At 40.3% G+C, this 24,804-nt stretch overlaps 1 protein-coding gene, 1 long non-coding RNA gene and 1 other non-coding gene across 4 annotated transcripts in view; 1 reads left to right on the forward strand and 2 right to left on the reverse strand.

The window, feature by feature from the left end:
• SLC35A1 (solute carrier family 35 member A1) overlaps positions 1 to 22,145 on the reverse strand; it is a 35,723-nt gene extending 13,578 nt beyond the window's left edge. The window contains exons 1-2 of one of the 2 annotated variants that reach the window (XM_008006550.3): positions 22,046 to 22,145; positions 17,493 to 17,670 (exon numbers count right to left, since the gene is read on the reverse strand). In XM_008006550.3, the coding sequence (XP_008004741.1) occupies positions 17,493 to 17,670; positions 22,046 to 22,061 (194 nt within the window). In that variant the 5' untranslated portion in view covers positions 22,062 to 22,145. Of the gene's footprint in view, positions 1 to 17,492; positions 17,671 to 21,410; positions 21,503 to 22,045 lie in introns of those variants that run through there. The other variant, XM_008006551.3, reaches the window with a different exon arrangement.
• On the reverse strand, positions 10,092 to 10,200 carry LOC119625429 (U6 spliceosomal RNA). Its single transcript, XR_005241632.1, has one exon. It is a non-coding gene; the product is annotated as a U6 spliceosomal RNA (small nuclear RNA).
• Positions 22,146 to 22,172: 27 nt separating the features above from the next.
• Positions 22,173 to 24,702, forward strand: LOC119625375 (uncharacterized). Its single transcript, XR_005241577.2, has 2 exons — positions 22,173 to 22,292; positions 24,561 to 24,702. It is a non-coding gene; the product is annotated as an uncharacterized lncRNA (long non-coding RNA).
• Positions 24,703 to 24,804: the final 102 nt, after the last annotated feature.

Here is a 24,804-nt window from a genome sequence, read left to right on the forward strand (position 1 = left end):
CAGGAGTCTGAAGATTGGCTCTTTAATGTTTGGCTTTTTTTTAAACTGCTTAATGCAATTCTAAGATGCCCCATATACTTTCCTTACATCTTTGTTGTTTTGCTTTGTTTTTTTTGAGACACAGTCTGTCTCTGTCACCCAGCCTGGAGTGCAATGGTGTGATCTCGGCTCACTGCAACCTCCATCTCCCAAGTTCATGGATTCTCCTGCCTCAGCCTCCCAAGTAGCTGGGACTACATGCACAGGCCACTATGCCTGGCTAATTTTTGTATTTTTGGTAGAGAGAGGGTTTCGCCATGTTGGCCAGGCTGGTCTCAAACTCCTGACCTTAAGTGATCCTCCCACCTCGGCCTCCCAAAGTGCTGGAATTACAGGCATGAGCCACCGCACCTGGCCAACATCTTAAATAAGAGTATAAAGAATAATTTTCAACATGTTTTCTCCTCAATTATAAAATTGATGAAAAATTAGAGATTAAAATGTAAAATAACCACCTTAATAAGGTGATGTGTCAGAGAAGATAACTGAACATTATAATTATCTCTAGTATCATGATAGCATAGATAGAAATTTTACAGACCGTGTGAAGTGCAAGTTTTAGTGCCCTTCTAAAATGCTGACTCATACGCTGATGATGTGTCTTTAAGGTGATACCCAAAAGGAACTGCTGAGAGGTGGCTGCTTGTGCCCACACTTCATACTCCACCTCCTCCCACACTCATTTATCTCCTGGTGTAAGATTCTTCACGCTAAACCTTCAAAAGCTACAATATAATGGCTATTTATCCTTTCCCTAATCCCCAGCTATGGGCAATGCCACTTTACCTCCACCTGTTAAAGATATTATAGCCTTGGTGGGTGTGGTGGCTCACACTTGTATCCCAGCTATTCAGGAGGCTGAGGCAAGAGGGTCACTTGAGGCCAGGAGTTGGAGACCAGCCCAATTAACAGAGGAAAACCCCTTCTCATAAATAAATAAATAAATAAATAAATAAATAAATAAATAAATAAAATTGCCAGGAGTGGTGGCCTATCATCCCAGCTACGCTGGAGGCTGAGGTGGGAGCATCACTTGAACCCAGGAGTTTGAAGCTACAGTGAACTATGATGCCACCACTGCATTCCAGCCTGGGTGAAAGAGTAAGATACCATCTCTTTAAAAAAAAAGAAAAGAAGAAGACATTAGAAGCCTTCACTGGTAACAAATAGTGTTTTAGCTCTCCAAAGAACAGGGTTGGTCTCTTTGTCCTGTCAGAATATGGGCTACTTAAGGATCCAACTGCTATTCCAAATAATCACCATACCTGCACCAATAAAGGCTGCTGTGGTCCTTTTTCTCCCCCTCACTTTTCTTTCTTATCTCTTCTCCCTTTTCGGCTTTCACATAAAAAGAAGGGCTTAGGAAACAAGTTAGCAGCCAATCTGAGTACTCCTTTCCTTCAGTGGAGTAAAAACTAAAGTACAGTGTGTCAGGATTAACCTTCACATCTGTCTCTTTTGGCCATATCCTTTTTGTTGGATGCTTAGGAGCTATTTTTTCACTGCCAGGATGGCCAAGGTATATTTTTCTGGTTCCTTCTCTAATGTAGACATTAAAGAAACCAAGGTATACCAGAATGTTAAGTGCTGGAAAGTACAATTATCACTGTAGTACCAAAAGATTATAGCAATGTTACATAAGATATTTTGAAATAAGTTACAAAAAAAAAAAAAAAAAAAGGCAGAGGATGCTACACGAACGAGTAAAAGAATAACAGAAAAGTATCAGAAAGTAGACAAAGGAGATTTAGGAGGTATTGGAAAGAATATGTGGGAATCTTACCACACAGAAAGTTTTAAAGAAGAGGGTAAATAATTTCAGTATTAATCAGGTTAAATCCTGCTTAAGTTAATATATTTATTAAGAATACAGCTCTTAATCTTATATTTAGCTTTACTCACTGAAGTTATATAAAAGAAACAAGAGCATTGTATCTGCTAGGAAACACTAGTAATCATCTTTTTGTTTCACTATGAGACAAACAAATGACCACTCATAAATATACTGTAATATACTGTAAAAAGGTTACTTTTTCTTCTGTTTTCCTGAACTTATATTTTCTGTTTTTGGGATTTTTTGTTTTTTGTTTTTTTGAGATGGAGTCTCGCTGTGTCACCCAGGCTAGAGTGCAGTGGTGTGATCTTGGCTCACTGCAACCTCCACCTCCTGGGTTCAAGCAATTCTCCGGCCTCAGCCTCCCGAGTAACTGGGAGTACAGGTGCACACCACCGTGCCGGGCTAATTTTTTGTATTTTTAGTAGAGATGGGGTTTTTCATCATGTTGGCCAGGCTGGTCTTGAACTCCTGACCAAGTGATCCACCCACCTCGGCCTTCCAAAGTGCTGGATTATAGGCGTGAGCCACCGCGCCTGGCCCTGAACTTATTTTCTTAGAAATCAAATCACAAGCACCTTAATGAGCACCTCTGTTAAAAACAAATTTATTAATTATATAAATGACATTGCTAGCTAGGAGAAAGAGCATATATAATCAAAAGCATATATTAAATTTCTTTTTAGATATAGTCTTCCTTGTTAAGTTTTCTATTTGAACAATTCTTTTTATTTTTATCATTGTAATAGACTCTGTGCAACCTTTGGTTACCTGAAGAAATTCTGAAGCTCCATGTTGACTGCAGAGATTCTGCTGCTGCCTCTCCCCCTAAATTTCCTATCAACCGGCTGAAACCAATTATTTCTGACCTATGTTTAGTCAAAAATAGGCCTCATTCTTCCAGCTACTGATCTAACAAGAACTACTAGGAGGCATAAAATCCTTGGCTAGGTTACCGACGCACTGTGCAAAATGGAACACAGCAGAAGTTACTCATGAGCTTAAGAAAGTTAAATTTTGTTTATAAATTTATCTACAAAGTATAATTAACTCAAAAGACTTTGAGGGGCTACGTTAAAAAACCAACAATGAAGTCAACTTGAGGACAAAAATACACTTCATATGAGGGACATGATTTTTACTTCCTCCCCAACACCCTAAACCCATTATAGCATGGGTCCATAAGGGTACTGAAAATGTAAACCAGAAGGAGAAATAAACAGAGCTGGATAATCTATAACATACGTATTTGACAGATACATTAATTTCTCTAGACAATACTATGAAACAGTAAAAGAATTTTCTCTGGTCTTAATATGGATATGTAGTTCAAAGTTAAGATATACTTGGTTTGTTACTAAACACACCCGAAGTATATGTACATTAACATTTACATATCCTGCTAGGGATAGTCTTTATAAACTATGTAAAACTATGAAACTACTTGAAAACTATGAAACTATATGAAACTACTTGAAAAACTATGTCTTTATAAACTAGTTTGAGCTGGCGCAGTGGCTCACACCTATAATCCCAGCACGCTGGGAGGCCATGGCAGGCGGATTGCTTGAGTCCAGGAATTTAGGCCCAGCCTGGACAACATGGCGAAACGCCATCTCTACAAAATTAGCTGGGTGTGGTGGTGCGCACCTATAGTCCCAGCTACTGGGGAGGCTGAGGCAGAAGGATTGCTTGAGCCCAGGAAGCAATGGTTGCAGGAAGTCAAGATCATGCTACTGCACTCCAGCCTGGGTGACAGAGTGATACCCTGTCTCAAAAAAAAGAAAAAGGTTGACTTTGTTCCTTTGTTCTAAGGCAATATGAAAGTGTTTTCACTTCCTTTTCTTTATACTAACAATGACAGATTTAAACCTAAACTGTTGACAGCTGTGATAGGGTTTAGTAAAGCATTATAACTAACAATTTTCCCGTGAATTGCAGCAGTAATTAATTTTATGAAAAAGTATTTTTAAATGTTGTATTATCTTTCAACCAAATTATAGCTTAGAAATTGATAACTTAAAATTCAAATACTTGGCCGGGCACAGCGGCTCACGCTTGTAATCCCAGCACTTCGGGAGGTCGAGGCAGGCAGATCACGAGGTCAGGAGATCAAGACCATTCTGGCTAACACAGTGAAACTCAGTCTCTACTAAAAAATACAAAAAAATTAGCCGAGAGTGGTGGCGGGCGCCTGTAGTCCCAGCTCCTCAGGAGGCTGAGGCAGGAGAATGGCGTGAACCTGGGAGGCGGAGCTTGCGGTGAGCTGAGATCGTGCCACTGCACTCCAGCCTGGGCCAGAGAGCGAGACTCCGTCTCAAAAAAAAAAAAAATTCAAATATTTAAAAAAATCACCTTATTAACATATACAGCTTTCACAATATCCAACTGCTAATCTGCCCCTCCCTCAAAACAGAATTTACTAATTTCTCTTTTAATTTAAAAGTTACCTGATATAATCATTCATATGCACAACAGTATATTTACAAAGATAATTACTACATCTTTGTGTTGGAGTAGAAGACTGGAAACAACCCAAATGCCCATCAATACAGACTGGTATATATGGTACCTACATATAATGGAACATCATGCAGCTTTTAAAAAGAATGAGATAGATTTCTATATACTGACATGAAACCACCTCTAAGGTAAAATATTTGTGTTAAAAAAAAAAGGAAAGCGGGGTACAGTGTACATCACACACAGTGCCCAGCAATATCTTGCACGTAACATTTACTACTTTGACCATGTCAACCTTATCTATCAAAGTAGCCATCCATTAATTCCTTCCCACACTCCCTTTTTTTCTTCCAGTTCTAACTTCTTATTGAAATACGTATAATTTCACACACCAAAACTTCCAGGGTGTTTTGTAAGTATAATCAGCAAGGATGGGGGAGGGGGGAGGAATCTCAAGTTAAATACAAACCAAAAATCACTGTCAACAAAATTACAGTTGCAGAAAAAGAACTTGCAGAATAGAACTCAAATATTCTAAAACAGTATTTTACTGTATGCTGTAAAACTAAAAGCAAAGAGAACTACATACAAATACACAGTTCAGTTAGTAGGTTTGTTTTTTTCTCAGGTAAATATTAGAAATTCTGAAACTACTTATTACCTATTCTAGGATTGAGCAAATAAGTAAATATCTTGAGCATAATGGGAACTAGAATCCTCACCATTAGATAAGGGAACAAACATGGGTAAGAGGAAGTTTAGAATGAACAGTGATCAAAATTGTAGGTATCAATCAATATATAACTCTTTATTATACACAGAACTAGATATAGATAGGTGTGTATGCATACACATGCATATATATTTCATAGCTCCGTCTGCTAAAAGGGTCTGAAGTAATGATACTCCAGTATCAATGTGTATACCTCATCCCTAGATTCTGGTTTCTAAATACCATTCTGGAAAAAAAAGGAATAAAAGATCCTTGAAGAAATGTATGATTTCAGGGTTGGGGCAGGGAAAGTACAAGAAAAGCCTGGAACATCTTGATATGCTAAAAAGAAACTGTTTAATCCCACTGTGCATAATCTGGCTATTTTGAGCATCAAAATAATGATGATAATGGATTCTAACCTACACAATAAAATAATCCTTGAGTCCATGTTCATATAAATACAAAGAGAGAAGGGGAAAAAGAGGGGAAGAAGGGAAATTTCTAGATTTCTAGAAACTTCTAGAAGAAGGGAAATGTCAATAAATGTATAGGTAATACTTCAATGGATAGGTAATGATGAAGTATTAGGAAGTTATCATTTGACAACAGTAACAGACAACAAAACAAATAGGTGAAAGCGTGATGAGAAAGAGAATATTATCTAGTCTCAAAGTATCTCTCCAAAGGCACTTATTAACAACAAAGAGGAAACTGATAACTTTATGTGGAGAAACCTAGCAGGCATTACCTTAATCAAGAAATCAGGATTAGGCCAGGTGCAGTGACTCACACCTGTAATCCCAGCACTTTGGGAGGCCAAGGTGGGTGGATTGCCTGAGGTCAGGAGTTCGAGACTAGCCTGGTGAACATGGTGAAACACCGTCTCTACTAAAAATACAAAAATTAGCCAGGCGTGGCAGCGCATGCCTATAATCCCAATCCTACTTGGGAGGCTGAGGCAGGAGAATTGCTTGAACCCAGGAGGCGGAGGTTGCAGTCAGCTGAGATCATGCCATTACACTCCAGCCTGGGTGACAAGAGTGAAACTCCGTCTCAAAAAAAAAAGAAATCAAGATAAATCACCAGTAATGGAACAGATACCACATACATCTTTATATACTGCACTAAAAGGGACGCATCATTTCTTTGATATCTCTGACCCAAAAAAACCGCTGAATTTAATCATAAAACTCAATAAACATAATTTGAGAGATATTCTACAAGTTAAATGGCCTGTGTTAATATCAATGACATGAAAAAAAAGATGGAGGAACTCTCTAGATTAAAGGAAACTAGAAACATGACAATTAAATGCAAACTGTAATCCTGGAGAGGACTGAAGTCCAAGAAAAATAATTATTTTGCTATAAAGGACACTGGTGGGGCAATGGGAAAAATTTATGTAAGGTCTGTGAATTAGGTAACAGTACTATATCAGTACTGATGTCTCAATTTTGATAATTTTATTGATTATATATAAGAGAATGTCCTTGTTTTTAGGAAACATGCACTGAAGAATATTAGGGACAAAGAAGCATGTTATCTAAATCTTACTCTAAAATCAGAAAAAATTATACACATGTTCACACAAATATAGAAGAATATCATAAAACATACATGTTTTATTGTATGTGTAATGTGCTATGGGCTAAATGTGTTACCCCTTAAAATTCATATATTGAAGCCCTAATTCCCAAATGTGATTAGTATTTGGAGGAGGGTCTTAGGTTTAGTGAGGTGATGAGGGTAGAGTCCTCATGATGGAATTAGTGCCTTATAAGAAGAGGAAGAGGCCAGAGTCATCTCTCTCTCCAACACATGAAGATACAGCAAAAAGGCAGCTGTCGGCAAACTAGGAAGAGGGCCCTCACCAGACACCTAATCTGCCATGAGCATCTTGATCTTGGACTTTCCAGCCTCCAGAACTGTAAGAAATAAGTGTTGCTTAAGCCAACTGGTCTATGGTATTTTATTAGAGCCGCCTGAATGAAGACACATGGCAAAGTGTTAACATTTGGAAATAAAACGTTAAGAGAAAAAATTATCGTAAACTACTGAAATGTCTAACAATGCCACTGTGCTTATCTTTGTCTTAATTAAAAATAATTACTTCATTGTTCTGAAAGACTCATAATTTGAAAATTAGACTTCACAAAACTTGTCTTCTAATCCTATCACTGTCAATTACTTTCTAGATTCCTTTGACAAATTAAAATTTCCCTCAGCCTAAGATTTCTCATCAAAGAAGAGGAAATAATAGTTTCAGCCAAAATGAAAATAAAGGTTGGAGTAACCCAAATCTGAAAATTCAAAATCTGAAATGTTCCAAAACCTAAAATTTTTTGAGTGCCAACATGACATTCAAAGGAAATGCTCATTAGAGCCCTTTGGATTTCAAGTTTTCAGATTTGGGATGCTCGTATCAAATTAATATTCATGCAAATATTCCAGAATCCTAAATATTCTGAAATCTGAAACACTTCTGGTCCCAAGCATTTTGGATAAGGGTTAGTCAACATGTACAAGAATGAAATGAAAATAAGCTGCATTTACCAGCTTGTTTCCCTCACCTGTTTCTAAGGCTGGACATCAAAGAGTGTTTCCTTAACACTTTCACTCTCTGGCAGCCTGCCACTCTCAATAGCCACTATTCTGAATAACTGAAGGCAGCAAATATAATCTTAAAGGAGGATGTGTGGCATTTTACGTAACACATTGTGACAATGATTACTGGTTGGTATTCTAGAGTATAGTTACCTGCTTTCTAAAGAAGACATCTACTCATGAGGTTTTCAAAAATATTTTTCACAAGTCCCAAAAGGGGGCATTATTCTTTGGCTTTTCTAGGGCATTTTAAATTTATAGCAATAATACACTTTCAGTGGTTTCCTCATATTTATTGCCTAGTTTTCTTGCAGACTGCAGCAACATATGCACCTCTGCCTTCTGTTCTTTTACCCCAACATGAAAGAAATATCTTTTTCCTTTTTTTCAAATAAAAATTACATTGGGAGGCCAAGGCAGGTGGTCAGGAGTTTGAGACCAGCCTGGCCAACATGGTGAAACCCCATCTCTTCTAAAAATACAAAAATTAGCTGGGCATGGTGGTGTGCACCTGTAGTCCCAGCTGCTTAGGAGGCTGAGGCAGGAGAATCACTTGCACCCGGGAGACAGAGGTTGCAGTGAGCCGAAATCATGCCACTGCACTCCAGCCTGGGCAACAGAGCAAGACTCCATCTCAAAAAAAAAAAAAAATGACAATATATATCAGGCACTCTTCACTGAAGCAAGTCTGTATTTCTTCTAAGAAGTTAAATATCCTAACATTTTCAAGTAAATTGCATTTATAATTTTTTTTTTTTTTTTTTTGAGACAGGGTCTCACTTTGTCCCCCAAGCTAGAGTACAGTGGCACAATCTTGGCTCACTGCAGCCTCCACCTCCCAGGTTCAAGCAATCCTCCTGCCTCAGCCCCTGAAGTAGCTGAGACTAAAGGTGCACACCACCACACCCGGCTAATTTTTGCATTTTCTGTAGAGATGAGGTTTTGCCATGTTGCCCAGGCTGATCTTGAACCCCTGGTCTCGGGCATTCCACCCGCCTCTGCCTCCCAAAGCGCTGGGATTATAGGTGTGAGCCACTATACCCAGTGTGCATTTATAATGTTTAATGGAGTTCTATTTTAAATATTTTAAATACTGTCTTTGTCTGCTTTGTGTTGCTGTAAAAGAATACCTGAGACTGGGCATTAAAAAAAAAAAATTTTTTTTTGGCGGGGCGCAGTGGCTCACCAGCACTTCGGGAAGCCGAGGCGGGCAGATCACAAGGTCAGGAGTTCAAGACCAGTCTGACCAATATGGTGAAACCCTGTCTCTACTAGAAATACAAAAATTAGCCAGGTATGGTGGCATGTGCCTGTAGTCCCAGCTACTTGGGAAACTGAGGCAGGAGAATTGCTTGAACCCTGGAGGCGGAGGTTGCAGTAAGCCGAGATTGCACCACTGCACTCCAGCCTGGGTGACAGAGCGAGACTCTATCTAAAAAAAATATATATATATATGGCTCACAGTTCAGCAGGCTGAGAAGTTCAAGGGCATAGCCCTGGCTTCTTCGAGGGCTTTCCTGCTGCATCACATGGCAGAGAAGGTCTAAGGGGAGGCAGACACGTGTGAAGAGAGCAAAACGTGAGGAGCATCCTGGCTTTATAACCCACTCTCGAGAAATAATCAATTCCTGCAAGAACTAATCCTGTCTCTTGAGAGCCACAGCTCACTACCAGGAAAACAGCACCAAACCATTCATGAGGAATCTGCCCCCACAACCTAAACACCTTCCACTAGACCCTGCCTCCCATCACCACACTGGGGACAGAATTTCAATATAAGCTTTGGTGGAGATAAACCACATCCAAACCACAGCATATAACCAGGACAAGGAAAATATTTGGTATTAGAATTAAGCTATTGTATTTCAGTGTTTTAGCAAACCAGTTATACCCTTCAGCCTACAAAACTTTTACTATACTAATGTGAATGTCAGGATATCCATGCCTCATGGCATGTAACCCATCTACAGGTACCCTAAGGAAGGCATTAAAGGCAAGAGAAAGAACCAAAGACAATGGGGTCTCAGCCATTTGACCTAGATTGCAATCATGGGTTCTGTCCAAATAGGACTACCTGGTTATAGAACCTCTCTACCACCTCAAATTCTGAAAAATAAACTGGCATTTCATTTAAAACATGCATCTGGAACCTTGCTGATCCATTTGGTCACACAAAATTTTTAGTCAGAGATTGCATGAATTAGTCCCTTTCCAGGCTCAAAGTTCTTACATATGAAATAAGTTTGACTAGACTTCAGATCTCCAAAACCTCACCAAGAACAATGCATGGAGCTACAATTGCCTCTGCTTAAATTCTTGGGACCTCAAGATCTAATTTGCACACTTGATTGAAGTTATACTTACCCTGGCCTGCTTAATTTAACTCTTACAAAGTTCTAGGGCACTGCCTCAGTACCAGACTGACTCCTTTGTTTTTTGAATATGGAATGCTTTATGAATCTGCATGTCATCCTTGTACAGGGGCCATGCTAATCTTCTCCGTATTGTCCACATTTTTAGTATTATGTGCTGCCAAAGCCAGCACTCCTTTGTTGTTTCTTAAACAAGCTGCCTTCCATTTCTATCATGTGTTCCTCTTTATATTAGTCCTGGGGTTTCTAGTTATCCTGTCCAGAAAACAGCAGTCTTTAAGGTATATGGAATCAAATGACATTACAAATAAGATTGTTTTTACAAGATCATTGTTTTTTAACAATGTCTTCCAATCCCATGAGATTAAATGCTTTTATGTGATAAGAACTCCCAAATTTACATCTCTAGCCCCGACCTCTCTTCTGAGTTCCAGACCCATTTAATCCAACTGCCCATTCTCCATGCCCATTTGGATGTCTTAAGACACTAAAAACTTTACGTTATTCCTGCCCAAAGTCAAACTGTTGATATCTTCTTCCCCCAAATCTGTTTTTCCTGTCTCAGAAAAAAAAAAAAAAACTACCCAATTGTTTATACTAGGAAACACAGATATGATTCCTGATACCTCCCTTTCCTTCACCTACTACAGTTGATCATTATTATTCATGGACTGTATGTGTGACTTCTCTTATTAAAATGTATCTGTAACCCCCAAATCAATGCTTGTAACACTTTCAGTCATTGGCAGACACACACAGAGTGGCAAAAAATTTGATTCAATTCACCAAGCATGCACATTCCTGGCTGACACCGAACAAGTTAACATTCTGCCTTGTTTCAGCTTTCAGATAATAAACAAGTGCAATCTATTTAGTGCTACATTTTTTGCATTTTTGTGCTTTGTGTTGGTGATTTTGTTTAAATGGCTCCCAAGCATTGTAGGGCTGATGCGCTGTCTGATGTTCCTAAGCACAGGAAGGATATGCTATATGTTATGGAGAAAATACATGTGATAGATAAGCTTTGTTCAGGCATGTTATAGTGCTGCTGGCCATGAGTTTAATGTTAATTAATCCCTAATATACATTAAATAAAGTGTCTTTAGACTGAAGCACACATAAAACAAGGTTATTGTATTGATTAATTGACAAAAATGTGATCATTTGCTCACAGGAAGCTACCCTGTATATCCCCTAGGAGCAGGGGTTTAGTATTCACTAGTTTAGTGTTGGTGGTGACTTTATAGAACATAACTACTGTGATTAACCAGAACTTACTGTGTATCCAAACCCATCACAAAGTCCTACAGATTCTACTGCCAGACCATAACTCAAATCTATTAACTTCTCTTCATGACCTGTGCTGTCATCCTAGGTGATTATCTCTTGCCTCTATTAAGTTTCCCTACTTCCAAATCATTCTCAAAGAGGTCAAAGTGACTCTAAACATGGGTTCTATGTTAGTCTGTGATTTAAACCATTTAATGACTTTCTTTTCTTTTTCTTCTTTTTCTTTTGAGATGGAGTCTTGGTCTGTCACCCAGGCTGGAGTGCAGTGGTGCGATCTCAGCTCACTGCAACCTCCGCCTCCTAAGTTCAAGCAATTCTCCTGCCTCAGCCTCCAAAATAGCTGGAATTACAGGCATGCGACACCAGGCCCGGCTAATTTTTGTATTTTTAGTAGAGATGGGGTTTCACCATGCTGGCCAGGCTGGTCTCCACCTCCTGACCTCAAGTGATCCACCTGCCTCAGCCTCCCAAAGTGCTGGGATTCTCAGCCTCCCAAAGTGCTGGGATTATAGGCGTGAGCCACTGCTCCTGGCTCCATTCAGTGATTTTTCTAATGCACTTCAGATTAAATCTAAAATCCTTAACAGGCCCATAATACTACTGTGATAGCCTGATGACCTCTCCTGCTTCATCTCAGCACCAAAGTCAAGGACTTCTGCCTCAGGGATTTCAAACACAGTTCTCTGCCTCTTCTCTGCTCTTTTCTTGCCTAAAGTCTACTCAGTTGACAGGTCTAGGTTTAAATGTAACTTCCTCAAAGAGGAAACCCTCTAATCCAAATGCAGGCCCTCTATTATGTGTGTTTGTAGCACCCTCTACTTTTCCCCCATAACATCACCTATTTATTATTTAATATTTGGTTCTTCAATAGACTATAAGTCCATGAGGGCAGAACTACACCTTTTTAATTTGCAGTGTTCTAGTGAAAACACTAGAACAGTGTTGAGTATATAACTGAGGTTTGATAGGTATTTTCTAAATAAATAAATGAATGCATGAAACTATCCCATTATATCTTATTAACAATACCTTGAAACGACTTAGAATGACTATTTGCTTCCAATGTTTGGAAGGAATGAAACACAGATTTGAATATGGCAGTGATATGTTATTATATAAGTGAACGATAATTATAACCAAAACACAGTTTCAGGTGCTACTTTGCTAAGTTTCTGCCCCTGCCTCCCACTCCCGTATAATATATGTACTTACTTTAACCATTAGCCAAGACTATTCACTAAGCAAAGAATATTACTGAGCAAACAGCACCAGAGACCATACTAAATAAACAAACCATCAAATGGACTGCTCTATAATGAGGTTAAGCTTTGCACAGTTCCAATAAAATTGAAGTTCTAGTATATATTTGTATCAACCCTATAAAGTTACTATACTTTATCACAGTGTAAAGAATGGGCAAAAAGGAAGAAGCTTTTACTTCATTTAATCATAGTTTTAATGAAGTTTAATGGGTTTTTTCCCATTTAAATAGTAATTTCTTTTCCTTTCCCTGTATTCATTCTCCAGAAAACTCAGATCAACATTGAGCAAATGTTACTAATTTTTACATTAACTGTGCAGTATTTTTCTGGAAATATGGGGGAAATACGCTATTTTAATCATCAAGATGTAAGTTCTTCTAATTTTTTTTTTCTTGTTCTGAGACAGAGTTTTGCTCTATTGCCCAGGCTAGAGTACAGTGGTACAATCATGGCTAACCGCAGGTCCTTGCAAGCTCAAGCAAACCTCTCACCTCAGCCTCCCAGGTAGCTGTGACTACAGTCACACACCACTACACCCAACTAATTTTTTTCTATTTTTGTAGAGATGGAGTCTCACCATGTTGACAGGCTGGTCTCCAACTCCTGAGCTCAAGAAATCCTCCCACCTTGGCCTCCAAACTGCTGGGATTACAGGTGTGAGCCACCACACCTGGCCAAGATCTAAGTTCTTAACTTTTCTCCTCTGAAGAGAAAGTTCAAGTTCTAAACCTTTAGTTATTTCCAATATAATTCTTCCACAGCCCCCCATAATATCCTGAAATTGTCATCCTTCCTGTGAGATGATAAAGTCTTCTCTAACTTGAAAGCAAAGAAAAAAGTCTAATTTCATTTTTTTAGCTCTACACAATTATTTTAACATTATATGGGAAATAATTTTCAAGCAAATACAAATTCAAACATGAATCAACTTTGGTTTCCTGTGCATATAACAAATTATAACATTTTTGTGTAACAATTATTTTCTGGTATTTAGAAGCCTCTCCATCACAGCACTTACATCCAACCTGTGTTTTAACAGACTACATAACATCCTGTTTGCCTTTCATCTACTTACTCTTTTTGAATTATTGATTTTAATGTGTGTACAAAGAAATGACAACACTGAGAGTACCTGGAAAATATTTTACTTTTTTGCAAACACTAAATCTAAAAGACCATTATAAAGCTCTAGGCCCTTTCATTTGCTGCTCCTCTTAACTGTTCACATCACTCTTAATGGCCCATAGTCTGGCCATGTATTTTATTCATCTGTTAGATATGAGTTCTAAATTTCTCTTCAAAGAATCAATATGTCAGTATGTTCAATTCTTTGCCTTCTACTTTTAAACTTAACTTCTTCATAAAGCAACCTTTTCCGATTACCCTCTCCACACTGACTCATTCCCATTACCTGTTCCACCCTGACTCATTCCGATTACCTGCTCCACCCTGACTCATTCAGATTTCCTGCTCTGCCATAATCATTTTTCCCGCGAAACCACTTACCCCATCACTCTCTTTAAATTAGCCAATTGGAATTAGTTTAGCCTGTGCAGTCTAACCCTAGCCAATAGGGGAATGACACAGCAGCAGGGGCCACGTGTGTCAGGAATAAGACCTCCTTTTCCTCCCTTGTCCAGGTGTGTGCTCACCATTGCTCCATCTGTGAGGGTGCACCCTTCTATAGAAGCAAACTGCCTTGCTGAGAAGAAAAGAAGAAAATTTTATATTCAAGTGCTATTTCTTTTGCGGCACCAAAACTTTATAACAATTTGGGGGCTCATCTGGGATTACATTCCCCTCCAGGGGTGGTCTCTGGTTCTCTCTCGTGAGAACCAGAGACCTTGTGGCAGCCTCTGGGGTGAGAAATCAGGACCCACCCAGTGTGAGGAATAACCCGAGCTCTCAGCAATGCAGAAACTGGTCCTCAAATCAAGCGGACATGGAGTGCATGGTAGCTCTTTTTCAAGATTCCACTGCCTGGAATAACAAATTGTGCTATCTCTCTGCTGTTTCCTTAAGTCCAACACCCTGCAGGTCAGCCCCCAAGGGCTATCCAGCCTCCATCTTCTAAAACCAATTTTACCTCGTGTCTCCAACGACAAGGGGAAAAATTTGGCATTTCTTGGAGACTTAACAGGATGCAGTGAAGTCTGGCACTTCCAAGAGCTGACCCATCAATCTGCCCTTATTCATCCCTGAGCGGATGTATGGTGGTATTATGGAGGGCCTTAACTGGACACTCTGCCAAATAATTAGAGCAGTACTTATGCTCTAGTTCAACTGGCTATCCCTTTTATTCTGGCATTTCATCAACCAGAGGAAGAAAATATGACATTGTAAAGCGACAGGAGCTCCTTATGGGTCGTTCAACTCTCATGTCTATTTAGACGCAATTGGAGTCCCACGGGGAATACCAGATCAATTTAAAGCCCGAAATCAAATAGCTGCAGGATTTGAGTCAATATTTTGGTGGGTGACAATAAAAACAGATTGAATAAACTACATCTATTACAACCAACAGTGATTTATTAACTACACCAGAGATGCTGTTAAAGGAACAGCTGAGCAATTAGGGGCTAACTGTCAGATGGCTTGGGAAAATAGGATAGCCTTAGACATGATATTAGCAGAAAGAGGAGGAGTTTGCATCATGATTAAAACTCAATGTTGTACTTCATCCCAAACACCACCACCCTTAATGGATGTATAACAAAGGCATTGCAAGGTCTGACTGCTCTGTCCAGTGAGTCAGCCAGCAACTCAGGGGTAAATGACCCCTTTACAAGATGGCTAAAAAAGTGGTTCGGTAAATGGAAAGGAATAACGACCTCAATTCTTACTTCCCTCGCAGCCGTAACGGGTGTACTTATTCTTGTCGGGTGCTGTGTCATACCATGCATCTGTGGGTTGGTGCAGAGGCTCACAGAAATGGCACTTACTAAAACCTCCCTTAACTGTCCTCCACCTTATCGAGAGAAGCTTCTTCTTTTGGAAAATCAAGCAGAACTAAGCCAAGACATGTTAAAGAAGTTTGAAGAGAAAGAGCTGTAAAGAAAATGCAAGAGGAGGGGATTGTTAAGATATGAGTTCTAAATTTCTCTTCAAAGAATCAATATGTTAGTATGTTCGATTCTCTGCCTTCTACTTTTAAAATAACTTCCTGGTAAAGCAACCTTTTCCGATTACCCTCTCCACCCTGACTCATTCTGATTACCTGCTCCACCCTGACTCATTCCGATTACCTGCTCCACCCTGACTCATTCCGATTACCTGCTCCACCCTGGCTCATTCCGATTACCTGCTCCACCCTGGCTCATTCCGACTACCTGCTCCACCCTGGCTCGTTCCAATTGCCTGCTCCACCCTGACTCATTCAGATTACCTGCTCATTTTCTACTCTGACTCATTCCGATTTCCTGCTCTGCCATAACCATTTTCCCCACCAAACTACTCACCCTGTCACTCTCTTTAAATTAGCCAATTGGAATTAGTTTAGCCTGTGCAGTGTAACCCTAGCCAATAGGGGAATGACACAGTAGCAGGGGTCACGTTCATCAAGACCCCCTTTTCCTCCCTTGTCCAGGTGTGCGCTCACGATTGCTCCATCTGTGAGGGTGCACCCTTCTATAGAAGCAAACTGCCTTGCTGAGAAGAAAAAAAGAAAATTTTGTATTCAAGTGCTATTTCTTTTGCAGCACTGAAACTTTATTTATAACACATCTTTTTCATATTCCAACTACTTCAAGTGGATTAGTATAAGCCTTTTCAAGATCTAGAACCAATTTTCAACACTTTCACTGGATATATTTCCCAAAATGATAGCCATGCTTGTAGCTGCATTATCAACTGTCTCATCACATGTTGCTGAAGCTGAAGCAATCACAATGTCTTATAACATTTCAATATTTAAATGTAATGTGTCTGTTTCTACATAAAAGCCTACAGACAACACTATTCCTCCCTGCTTCCCTTCACTCACCAACACACATCTTGAAACCTGTATGACTTCTTAACTGCCCCAATGACTGAAATAGGTCCCCGTCTCATAAATGTTTCCCCAAATAATTTACCTATTAGATTTTATTTAATTTTCACCACCCCATATTATTTTCTCAAATTAAAAAAATGAAGAAACTGAAGCTTAAAGAGGTTACAAGTGTGTATGCAGCAACAATCTTGGTCTAGGATTAAAATTAGGTCTGTCTCCTCCAATGCCCCTAATTCTTAACTCTCTCTTATACCACATCCTTAGCTAAGCAATTCTTGCATGATGTTTCTGATTCAAAGCCCAGTGCTGCCACATATTAACAGTGTAATCTTAAGGAACCTCAGATGCTGTGTTAATAAAACGGGTAAAGTACTTACCTTGAAAATGTGTAAGGAGTAAATGAGAAAACACGAAAAACACATAGCACAGTGCCTAGCACTTAACACAGGAAACACTCAAGAAATATTATTATTATATTCATCCAAAACACAAGTCAGTAATGTTTTCCTATAAGGGTCAAACAATAAATATTTTAGGCTTTGCAAGCCGGTCAGTCTCCATTACACCAAAACCAGGGAGCAAGCTGGATTTGGCCCATGGGACACAGTTTGCCAACTCCTACTCTACTGCAGCGTTCTTCAACCTCAGCAGTACTGACATTTGGGGCTGGGTAATTCTTTGTTGTGAGGCTGTCATGGGGATTTCAGGATGTTTAGCAGCATCCTTGGTCTCCACCCACTAGATGCCAGTAGCATCTCTCAAGTCGTGACAACTAAAAAATCTTCTGGGGGGCAAAATCACCCCTAGTTGAGAAACACTGGCCCAGAGCAATTAAACATATAAAGATGTAGCTTGAATTTTCTAACAAATACCCTCACCAGGTAGAAAAATAATTTAACACACTGTAAGTATTTATACTCACTTAGCTAAAATTCCCACACTTAGCAATAACTTTATAACTTCTGTGATACACACGGCTGTGGTTGAAAAGTAGAGTTCTTTGTCTGATGTCCTTGTGTATCTTAAAGCTATGGTATAGGCTGCAGCCATCACGGTCATCACTGCCAAGCAGTATAACTTGAATAATAAAGTGACATTGTCTGGAAAACACGTGCAACAAAGACATTACTTAGTAGACAATATATGTATATATGTTAATAAACTAGTTATAGCCCAAAAATACTTTCCAATTCCAAGCACAAAATATTTTCTAAAACTCATGTTTAAAAATTTTTTCAAAATGCTTGCCAATTACATGAGCCACACACACACACACACACACACACACACACACACACACACACACACCATAGCTGACTTTAAACATCAGCCAATTAGGCATAAGTTTTGTTCCTGGGGAATGCCCCAATTGCAAGACTATGTAGCATACGGATTCTAGTTCAGAATGTTATAAATTACATTATATATATATTGGTGGTGGTGGTGGGTTTTTTCTGGAGACAGGATCTCACTCTGTCCCCCAGGCTGGAGTACACTGGCGCAATCTCAAGTCACTGCAACCTTGCTGTCCAGGTTCAAGCGATTCTCGTGCCTCAGCCTCCAGGGACTACAGGCGTGGACTACCACGGCCAGGTAATTTTTTGCATTTTTAGTAGAGATGGGGTTTCACCATGTTGGCCAGGCTGGTCTTTAACTCCTGACCTCAGGTGATCCACCCGCCTCAGCCTCCTGAAGTGCTGGAATTACAGGTGTGAGCCACCACGCCGGACATATATTTTAGGACAGGGTCTCACTCTGTCACCCAGGCTGGAGTGCAGTGGCACGATCTTGGCGTGATCTCGGCTCACTGCAAACTCCACCTCCTGGACTCAAGCGATTCTCCTGCCTTAAGCCTCCTGAGCAGCTGGAATTACAGGCCTCTGCCAGTACACCTGGCTAATTTTTGTATTTTTAGTAAGGATGAGGTTTTACCATGTTGGTCAGGCTGGTCTTGAACTCCTGACCTCAGGTGATCCTCCCACCTCGGCCTCCTAAAGTGCTGGGATTACAGGCATTAGCCACCACGCCTGGCCCCAGCACATATTTTAAATATTTTTATGATTACAAACTTGTGGATACAAAGCATGAAACCAACTGCAGCAATGTATATTCTAGATTTAAAGGCAGCAGAAAGAAAATAATTGAGAAATGAGTGGGGCTTAATATAAAACTTTATCACAATAAGAACTTACATCGAGCCACTCATTTCACTGCATTATACAAAATAATTCAAAATACAGGAAAAGAATATTAAGAACACAGCTCTATAAAACTAGAAATGCAGGAAACATACAAACACTCAAGAATTACCTGCAAGTATATCTGAGCAGCAGCCATCTCTCAGGCACCAAAGCCTGTCCAGGACCTTTGGTAAAACCATAAGCACTGGGTACCAACTCTCCCTCATACTTCCTTATTCCCAGACCTGCTCAGAACCTGCCATCACCCAAGGATCAAACTATTTCTACTTTCCTTACCCAACTCCCACCTATTGTCCAATAGTCCCCTTAAGCTCCATTCAAATCTTTAGGCTCAAGGTTAAACAGGGATCAGCAAATTTTTCTGTAAAGGGCCAGAAACAAATATTTTAGGCTTTCCAGAGCCATACTTTGACAACCCCAGGTTAAGAATCAGAAGGACACCGGGTGACTCCAGCCTGCTACTTTAACTACATTATATGCTAAGTACAATTTTGTTCATTGTTTTAGGAGCCTAATCACAATTCAAAGACTGTTTTCCTAGGAAAATAAAACAGGAGTTTCAAATAGATTATCTTTAGATACGGTATGGTTGGAACTTCCAAGGAAACAGGTTCTTCAATATAAGTATTTTCCCGAGTGAATTAAAGAATCTTTTCTGATTTGTCGGCAATTTTTAAAAATCATATCAGGTTTTAAATAAAAAGTAAAACAGAAGAAATATTTTTTAATTGCTTAAACTTTCTTTCCAAAAGATCTGAGGAGCCAAAAATCAGTGTTTATAAAAAAGGAAGTGAAGGAGATCACTGTAATACTTCCTTCGTTCTAAAACTTTCCTACACAAGGGAAAAAATATGACTTCAAAAATAAACAGCAATAACCTTTAATCAGTAGAAGAGAAGGCACTCCCTTTAATCAGTAGAAGAGAAGGCACTCCCCATCTTCTAGATAAGGGGTGAACAAACTATATATGTCACTAGTTTACATGAGGCCTGTGAACTCACAATGGTTTTACATTTTTAAATACTTGATTAAAAATGTAGTAACATCTTGTGATACACGAAAATTGCATGAAATTCAAATTTTAGTGTCCATAAATAGTTTTATTAGAACATAGCCATGCTCATTTGTTTCTAAGTTATCCGGACTACTTTTTTCCCCCTACAACAGCAGATCTGAGTAGTTATGACAAGAGACTATCCAGCCCTTTACAGGAAGAGTTTGCCAATTCATGTCCTAGATTATCAACATTTTCACAAATAACAGAGATTAGGGCTGATAAACTAAAAAGTACTTTATTTTAGGTATTGCATAGGTTCCTGATTTCAAAAACAACACAGTGAATATTTAAACACTAAACCAAATATTGAGGGCCTACAAACATATTTTGACTTATAATATTGTCATTAACTTGAAAAAATAGCTTTTTGCATAGTGATTACATAGGAATATATATTATACTCTTGAAACTACTGATCTAAGTGGAAGAGTAATCAAATAAGTTTAGGAATGTGCAAAACAGATTGGGCTTTAATATGGAATACCAGTTTTAAATGTATTTCAACTTTTAAATACTAAATGTTTTTAAGTACGATTTTCTCTGGCAGTTTAACATCAGACTAAACTATTTCTTGTTCACTCCATTCACAAATTCTCCAGTATAAAATTTCAGTTATTAGCAATTTCAGTTATTTCAGGGTAATATCAAAAGTCCATATGTAATCACTTCAAATTGGGCAAATCATTCAAACCACACCCAATGCCAGTAACTATAAACCTAGCCGACAACTCAACTGGCAGCCACATCTTAACCCTGCATTGTTCTCTGCTTCTCACGAAGTTCTGTTTACTCCTACACAGTATTTGTGTGGAAATGTCCCCCAAAAGAAACTTACAGTTTAAAATTTTTTTCAGTTACGTTTTACTATAGTTTATGGGGACATTACTTGTAATACCTAAGAACTTAGAAATTCAGGAAGTCCCAGATAAATCTTTTGTGGATATTCGGAAGCTATAGAAACTGTAATTTTGTTAGGATTACAATCAAGGCTCAACAAATATGTACTGGCAATAAGCCTAAACCTTTACATTGTTGCAGCTATTTCAAGTAATGATTTGACTTCTGTAATTTATAAGTTTTCGTTCGGATCAATTTTGCTATCCCCATTCCATTTTAGTTATCAAAACAATTCTATTTCTTTTTCCTTTATTTCCTGTGTTGCTACACAAAAGGCTTTTAAGATTGGACTTATTTGAAATGAAACAGAAAGAAGACATAAGAGAAGCATATGCAACTAAAGACAATGCCCCTGGGCAGGGCCTGATGATAAACATGGACCTCGCAACAGGGAAAATAACTTGACACCCACGTAAGAAGATATTCCTTAGGTATTCGTTCAATATTTATTCAAGGATGAAGCCAACTGTTCTATGGAGGAAGGGTGGAGCAAGAATCCGAGTGTTGTCCAACTTCTCCTAGTTAATGCACCACAGTCAAAAAATCCACCTCTGGTCCCAACTTACACTGCTCAGCAAAAGTGGTGCGGAGTCAATTAGACTCGCCCTCCTTAAATGCCAATTAGTAAACAAATACGCCTTCACCCGAATGTGCCACCCCTTGGGAGGAGGGAGGTGGCTCTCACCTTCCACCACAAATATCAGAGTGTTCCTTCTAACTGCATACAGCACTCTCTATAATTACATACAGCACACAGGTGGGAACTGTTAACGATTGTTATCTTCCTTTCATTACGATTTCAGTGCTGTTTTGACGTCCCAATGATGTCTTTACTGGTTGTTGCATGGCCCAGTCGCCGCGTGGGGTCTGCGCCCGGAGTCTGCCTTTAAGTCTCTGAGCATCCGCAAGGCAGGAGGCGCAGAGGACACCGAAGTCGCGGGGCCAGGGCCAAGAACTGTCCTGTCTCGCTGGGTGATGCGGTCCAGCCCCGGACCCACGCCCTGGCCCCTCTCCGGGTCCGCCGCAGCGCAGGCCTGTCAGAATTCGGTTCCCACCCACTCCCAGCTAGTGGAGGTCAGCGCGGTCTCGGACTGCCGACCTGCCAAACGCGGAGGCAGCCGCGGAGACTGCAGCCGCAGGGGGAGGCCGGCTGCCCGGACGGCCGGGAGCGGCTCCACGCAAATTCCTGACGCCTCAGTCCGGCCGCAGAGGCCGTGGGCAACCAGGGTGCTCCGCTGCCCGACAGGCGCGGACCAGCGCAGATGCTAGCCCGCCGCCGCCCCTCTCAGACTCCCCACTCCCAGCAGCCCCAGTCCTCACCTCTCGGGGCAGCCATGGTTCCCCGATAGCCCAGCGCGGAACTGACGCCCGCCCCTTCCGCGCCCCGGCGCAGGACACCAGGGACGGCCCCTTGTGGTCATAGAGACGAAGCCGCTCGGCCTAGAGCGGCTCGCCGGCCTCCCGGTCGGCCACGCGCTAAAACTGGTTTCAGGAATCTGAGCTACACCCCAAAATGGGGAGAACGCGGATCGAAAGGAGGCCTTCCCGGCCGCGTCCTAAGTGACAGGTGTGTGAAATTCAGTTGGGGAGGTGGTTCTGTAAACTGCGGCTCCCTGCCGGCTGAGTGAAGGGAGCGCTGCCTTCTGGGAATCGTAGTCCTCACAAAGGTGTGAGTAGGCGGCCGATAAGGATTTTGGTTTAGCCTTAGGGATTCACTCCTGTCAAAGCTGTTAGAAAAGCTCCCAGAACTCGTAAAGTAACAAAAACTACTTGCGGCAACATTTGTAACTTCCACCTAGCTCATTATCTTCCACTGTTACCTTGTGTTCTAGATAAGTTATAATTTATGCTACATATTGTTCAGACGTCTTGTGCCTGTTCCGTATCGTCAGCATTGTCATTGGTTATATTTACCCAGCCAGACATTCTAACGAATGATCTTCGGACAACAAAAGGGCCTTTTAAAAAAAATTAGATGTATCGGCCGGGCGCGGTGGCTTACGCGTGTAATCCCAGCACTTTGGGAAGTCGAGGCGGATGAATCACCTAAGGTCAGGAGTTCGAGACCAGCCAAGCCAATATGGTGAAACCCCGTCTTTACTAAAAATACAAAAAATTAGCCGGGCGTGGGGGCTCGCACTTGTAATCCCAGCTACTCAGGAGGCCGAAGCGGGAGAATCACTTGAACTCGGGAGATTACAGTGAGCAGAGATCGCGCCCCTGCACTCCAGCCTGGGCGACACAGCGAGACTTTGTCTCAAAAAAAAAAAAGTAGATGTATCAACAGGCATTTTAACCACTATAATCTCCACTTTCACTAGGGGATATTAATTATCATAACTGATATTAGAAATAATTCATTGGTGAAATAAATGATGTTCAGGATATGTGTATTGGTTTAAAATACTATGAAAATACCTCAGCACTTACAGGAATAGGGATGCAAGATTCTGAGCTGCCCAGCAGCCCACACCTTCTGCAGCATGTTCTTTCCCCAAAATTGTCCTTTTAGAGGGGTGAGTGGTGAATGTTATATACCATTGTCTTGTTAAATATACATATAGATATATCTGGTCTGTTAACATTCTTGGAACATTTTGCATGCCTTATTGGCATCATATTAATATTGGGAGGGGCTCCCAGGAGACCAGAGTTGACTTTGTAGAGGCAGACATTTGATGAATCTCATTTTGGAATAGTGTTGGCTCTTCCTCTACCTGGTAATGAGTGTGCTCACTGGTACTAATCTTCCCTTACCGTAATTGGTATAGTTTACACTTGTAGAATTATTCAGTTCTCTCCTGTGTATGTACTTATGCATACATTTAAACAGAAAAGTCATATATGTACTCGAAATTAATTTTAAAAATTAAAAATATTCTATCATACAGTCCTTCCTTTGTTTTACAGCTACTGCTTTGTATGGTTTCTCTCTTCCCAGTTTGGACTATCATTATAGTGTCAACTTACCTCAATTAAGTATAATTTCTAAATGCTCAATTGTTCCAAAAGGCCCTTGTAAGCCTGCCTCTGTTTTTAAGCCTGCACCAACTGTTTTTACTATTTTTTTTCTTTTTGTCTTCTTGTAGAGATTGTGGGTGGGGGCATCTCACTTTGTTGCCCAGGCTGGTTCTCAAACTCCCCACCTAAAACAACCCTCCCACCTCAGCCCCCCAAAGTTCTGGGATTACAGGTGTGAACCACCACACCTGGCCTGCACTAGCTTTTTGAAGCATGTTTTAATTTCTGGCAACAAGAAGAGGTTTTGTTGTTTCCTGTCCTAGGTGGTAGAATCAACTAGGAACTATCATTCCTTCTGGTGAGAAAGAGCATTTTACAGACAGACACACACACAGAGAGAGAGAGAGGGAGATCCCAATTAAGGTGGTGGGTCAAACGCTGCTGAGCCATTTTTGTGGCATTTCTGGTTCACATAACATCATGCTGTTGAATCCTACTTTTCTTATACATTTTCATTGCCTCAAAAGACTATTATACTTCATTGGCATCAACCTTAACTAGATTTTGATGCCTCTTTGTCCTAACCCAGTTAGCCCAAGACCAACAGGGACAAACCTGTCAAACTATAGTCTGACAAAGTTGAGCTTACTGATGCCTTCTGATATAATGTGGACATTTGTTCCTGCCCAGATCTATGTTGAATTGTAATCCCCAATGTTGGAGGTGGGGCCTGGTGGGAGTTCTGATCATGGGGGCAGATCCTCATGAATGGCATTGGCCATCCCCTTGGTGATAAATGAGCTCTCGCTCTGAGTTCACAGGAGATCTGGTGTTTTAAAAGTCTCTCTCTTTCTTTCTCTCTCTCCTGCTCCAGCCATGTGATGTGCCTGCTCCCACTTCGCCTTCTGCCATGCGTAAAAGCTACCGGAGGCCTGCCCAGAAGCATATGCCAGCACTGTGTTTCCCGTACAGCCTGCAGAATCATGAGCCAATTAAACCTATTTTCTTACACATTACTCAGGCTCAGGTATTTCTCTATAGCACTGCAAGAACCACCTAATACACATTCCAATGAAGGAAACTGAACACCACAGGTATCTCAGGAAACAAAGAAAAAG

This window comes from Chlorocebus sabaeus, chromosome 13, assembly GCF_047675955.1.
Source record: "Chlorocebus sabaeus isolate Y175 chromosome 13, mChlSab1.0.hap1, whole genome shotgun sequence".
Taxonomy (NCBI): domain Eukaryota; kingdom Metazoa; phylum Chordata; class Mammalia; order Primates; family Cercopithecidae; genus Chlorocebus; species Chlorocebus sabaeus.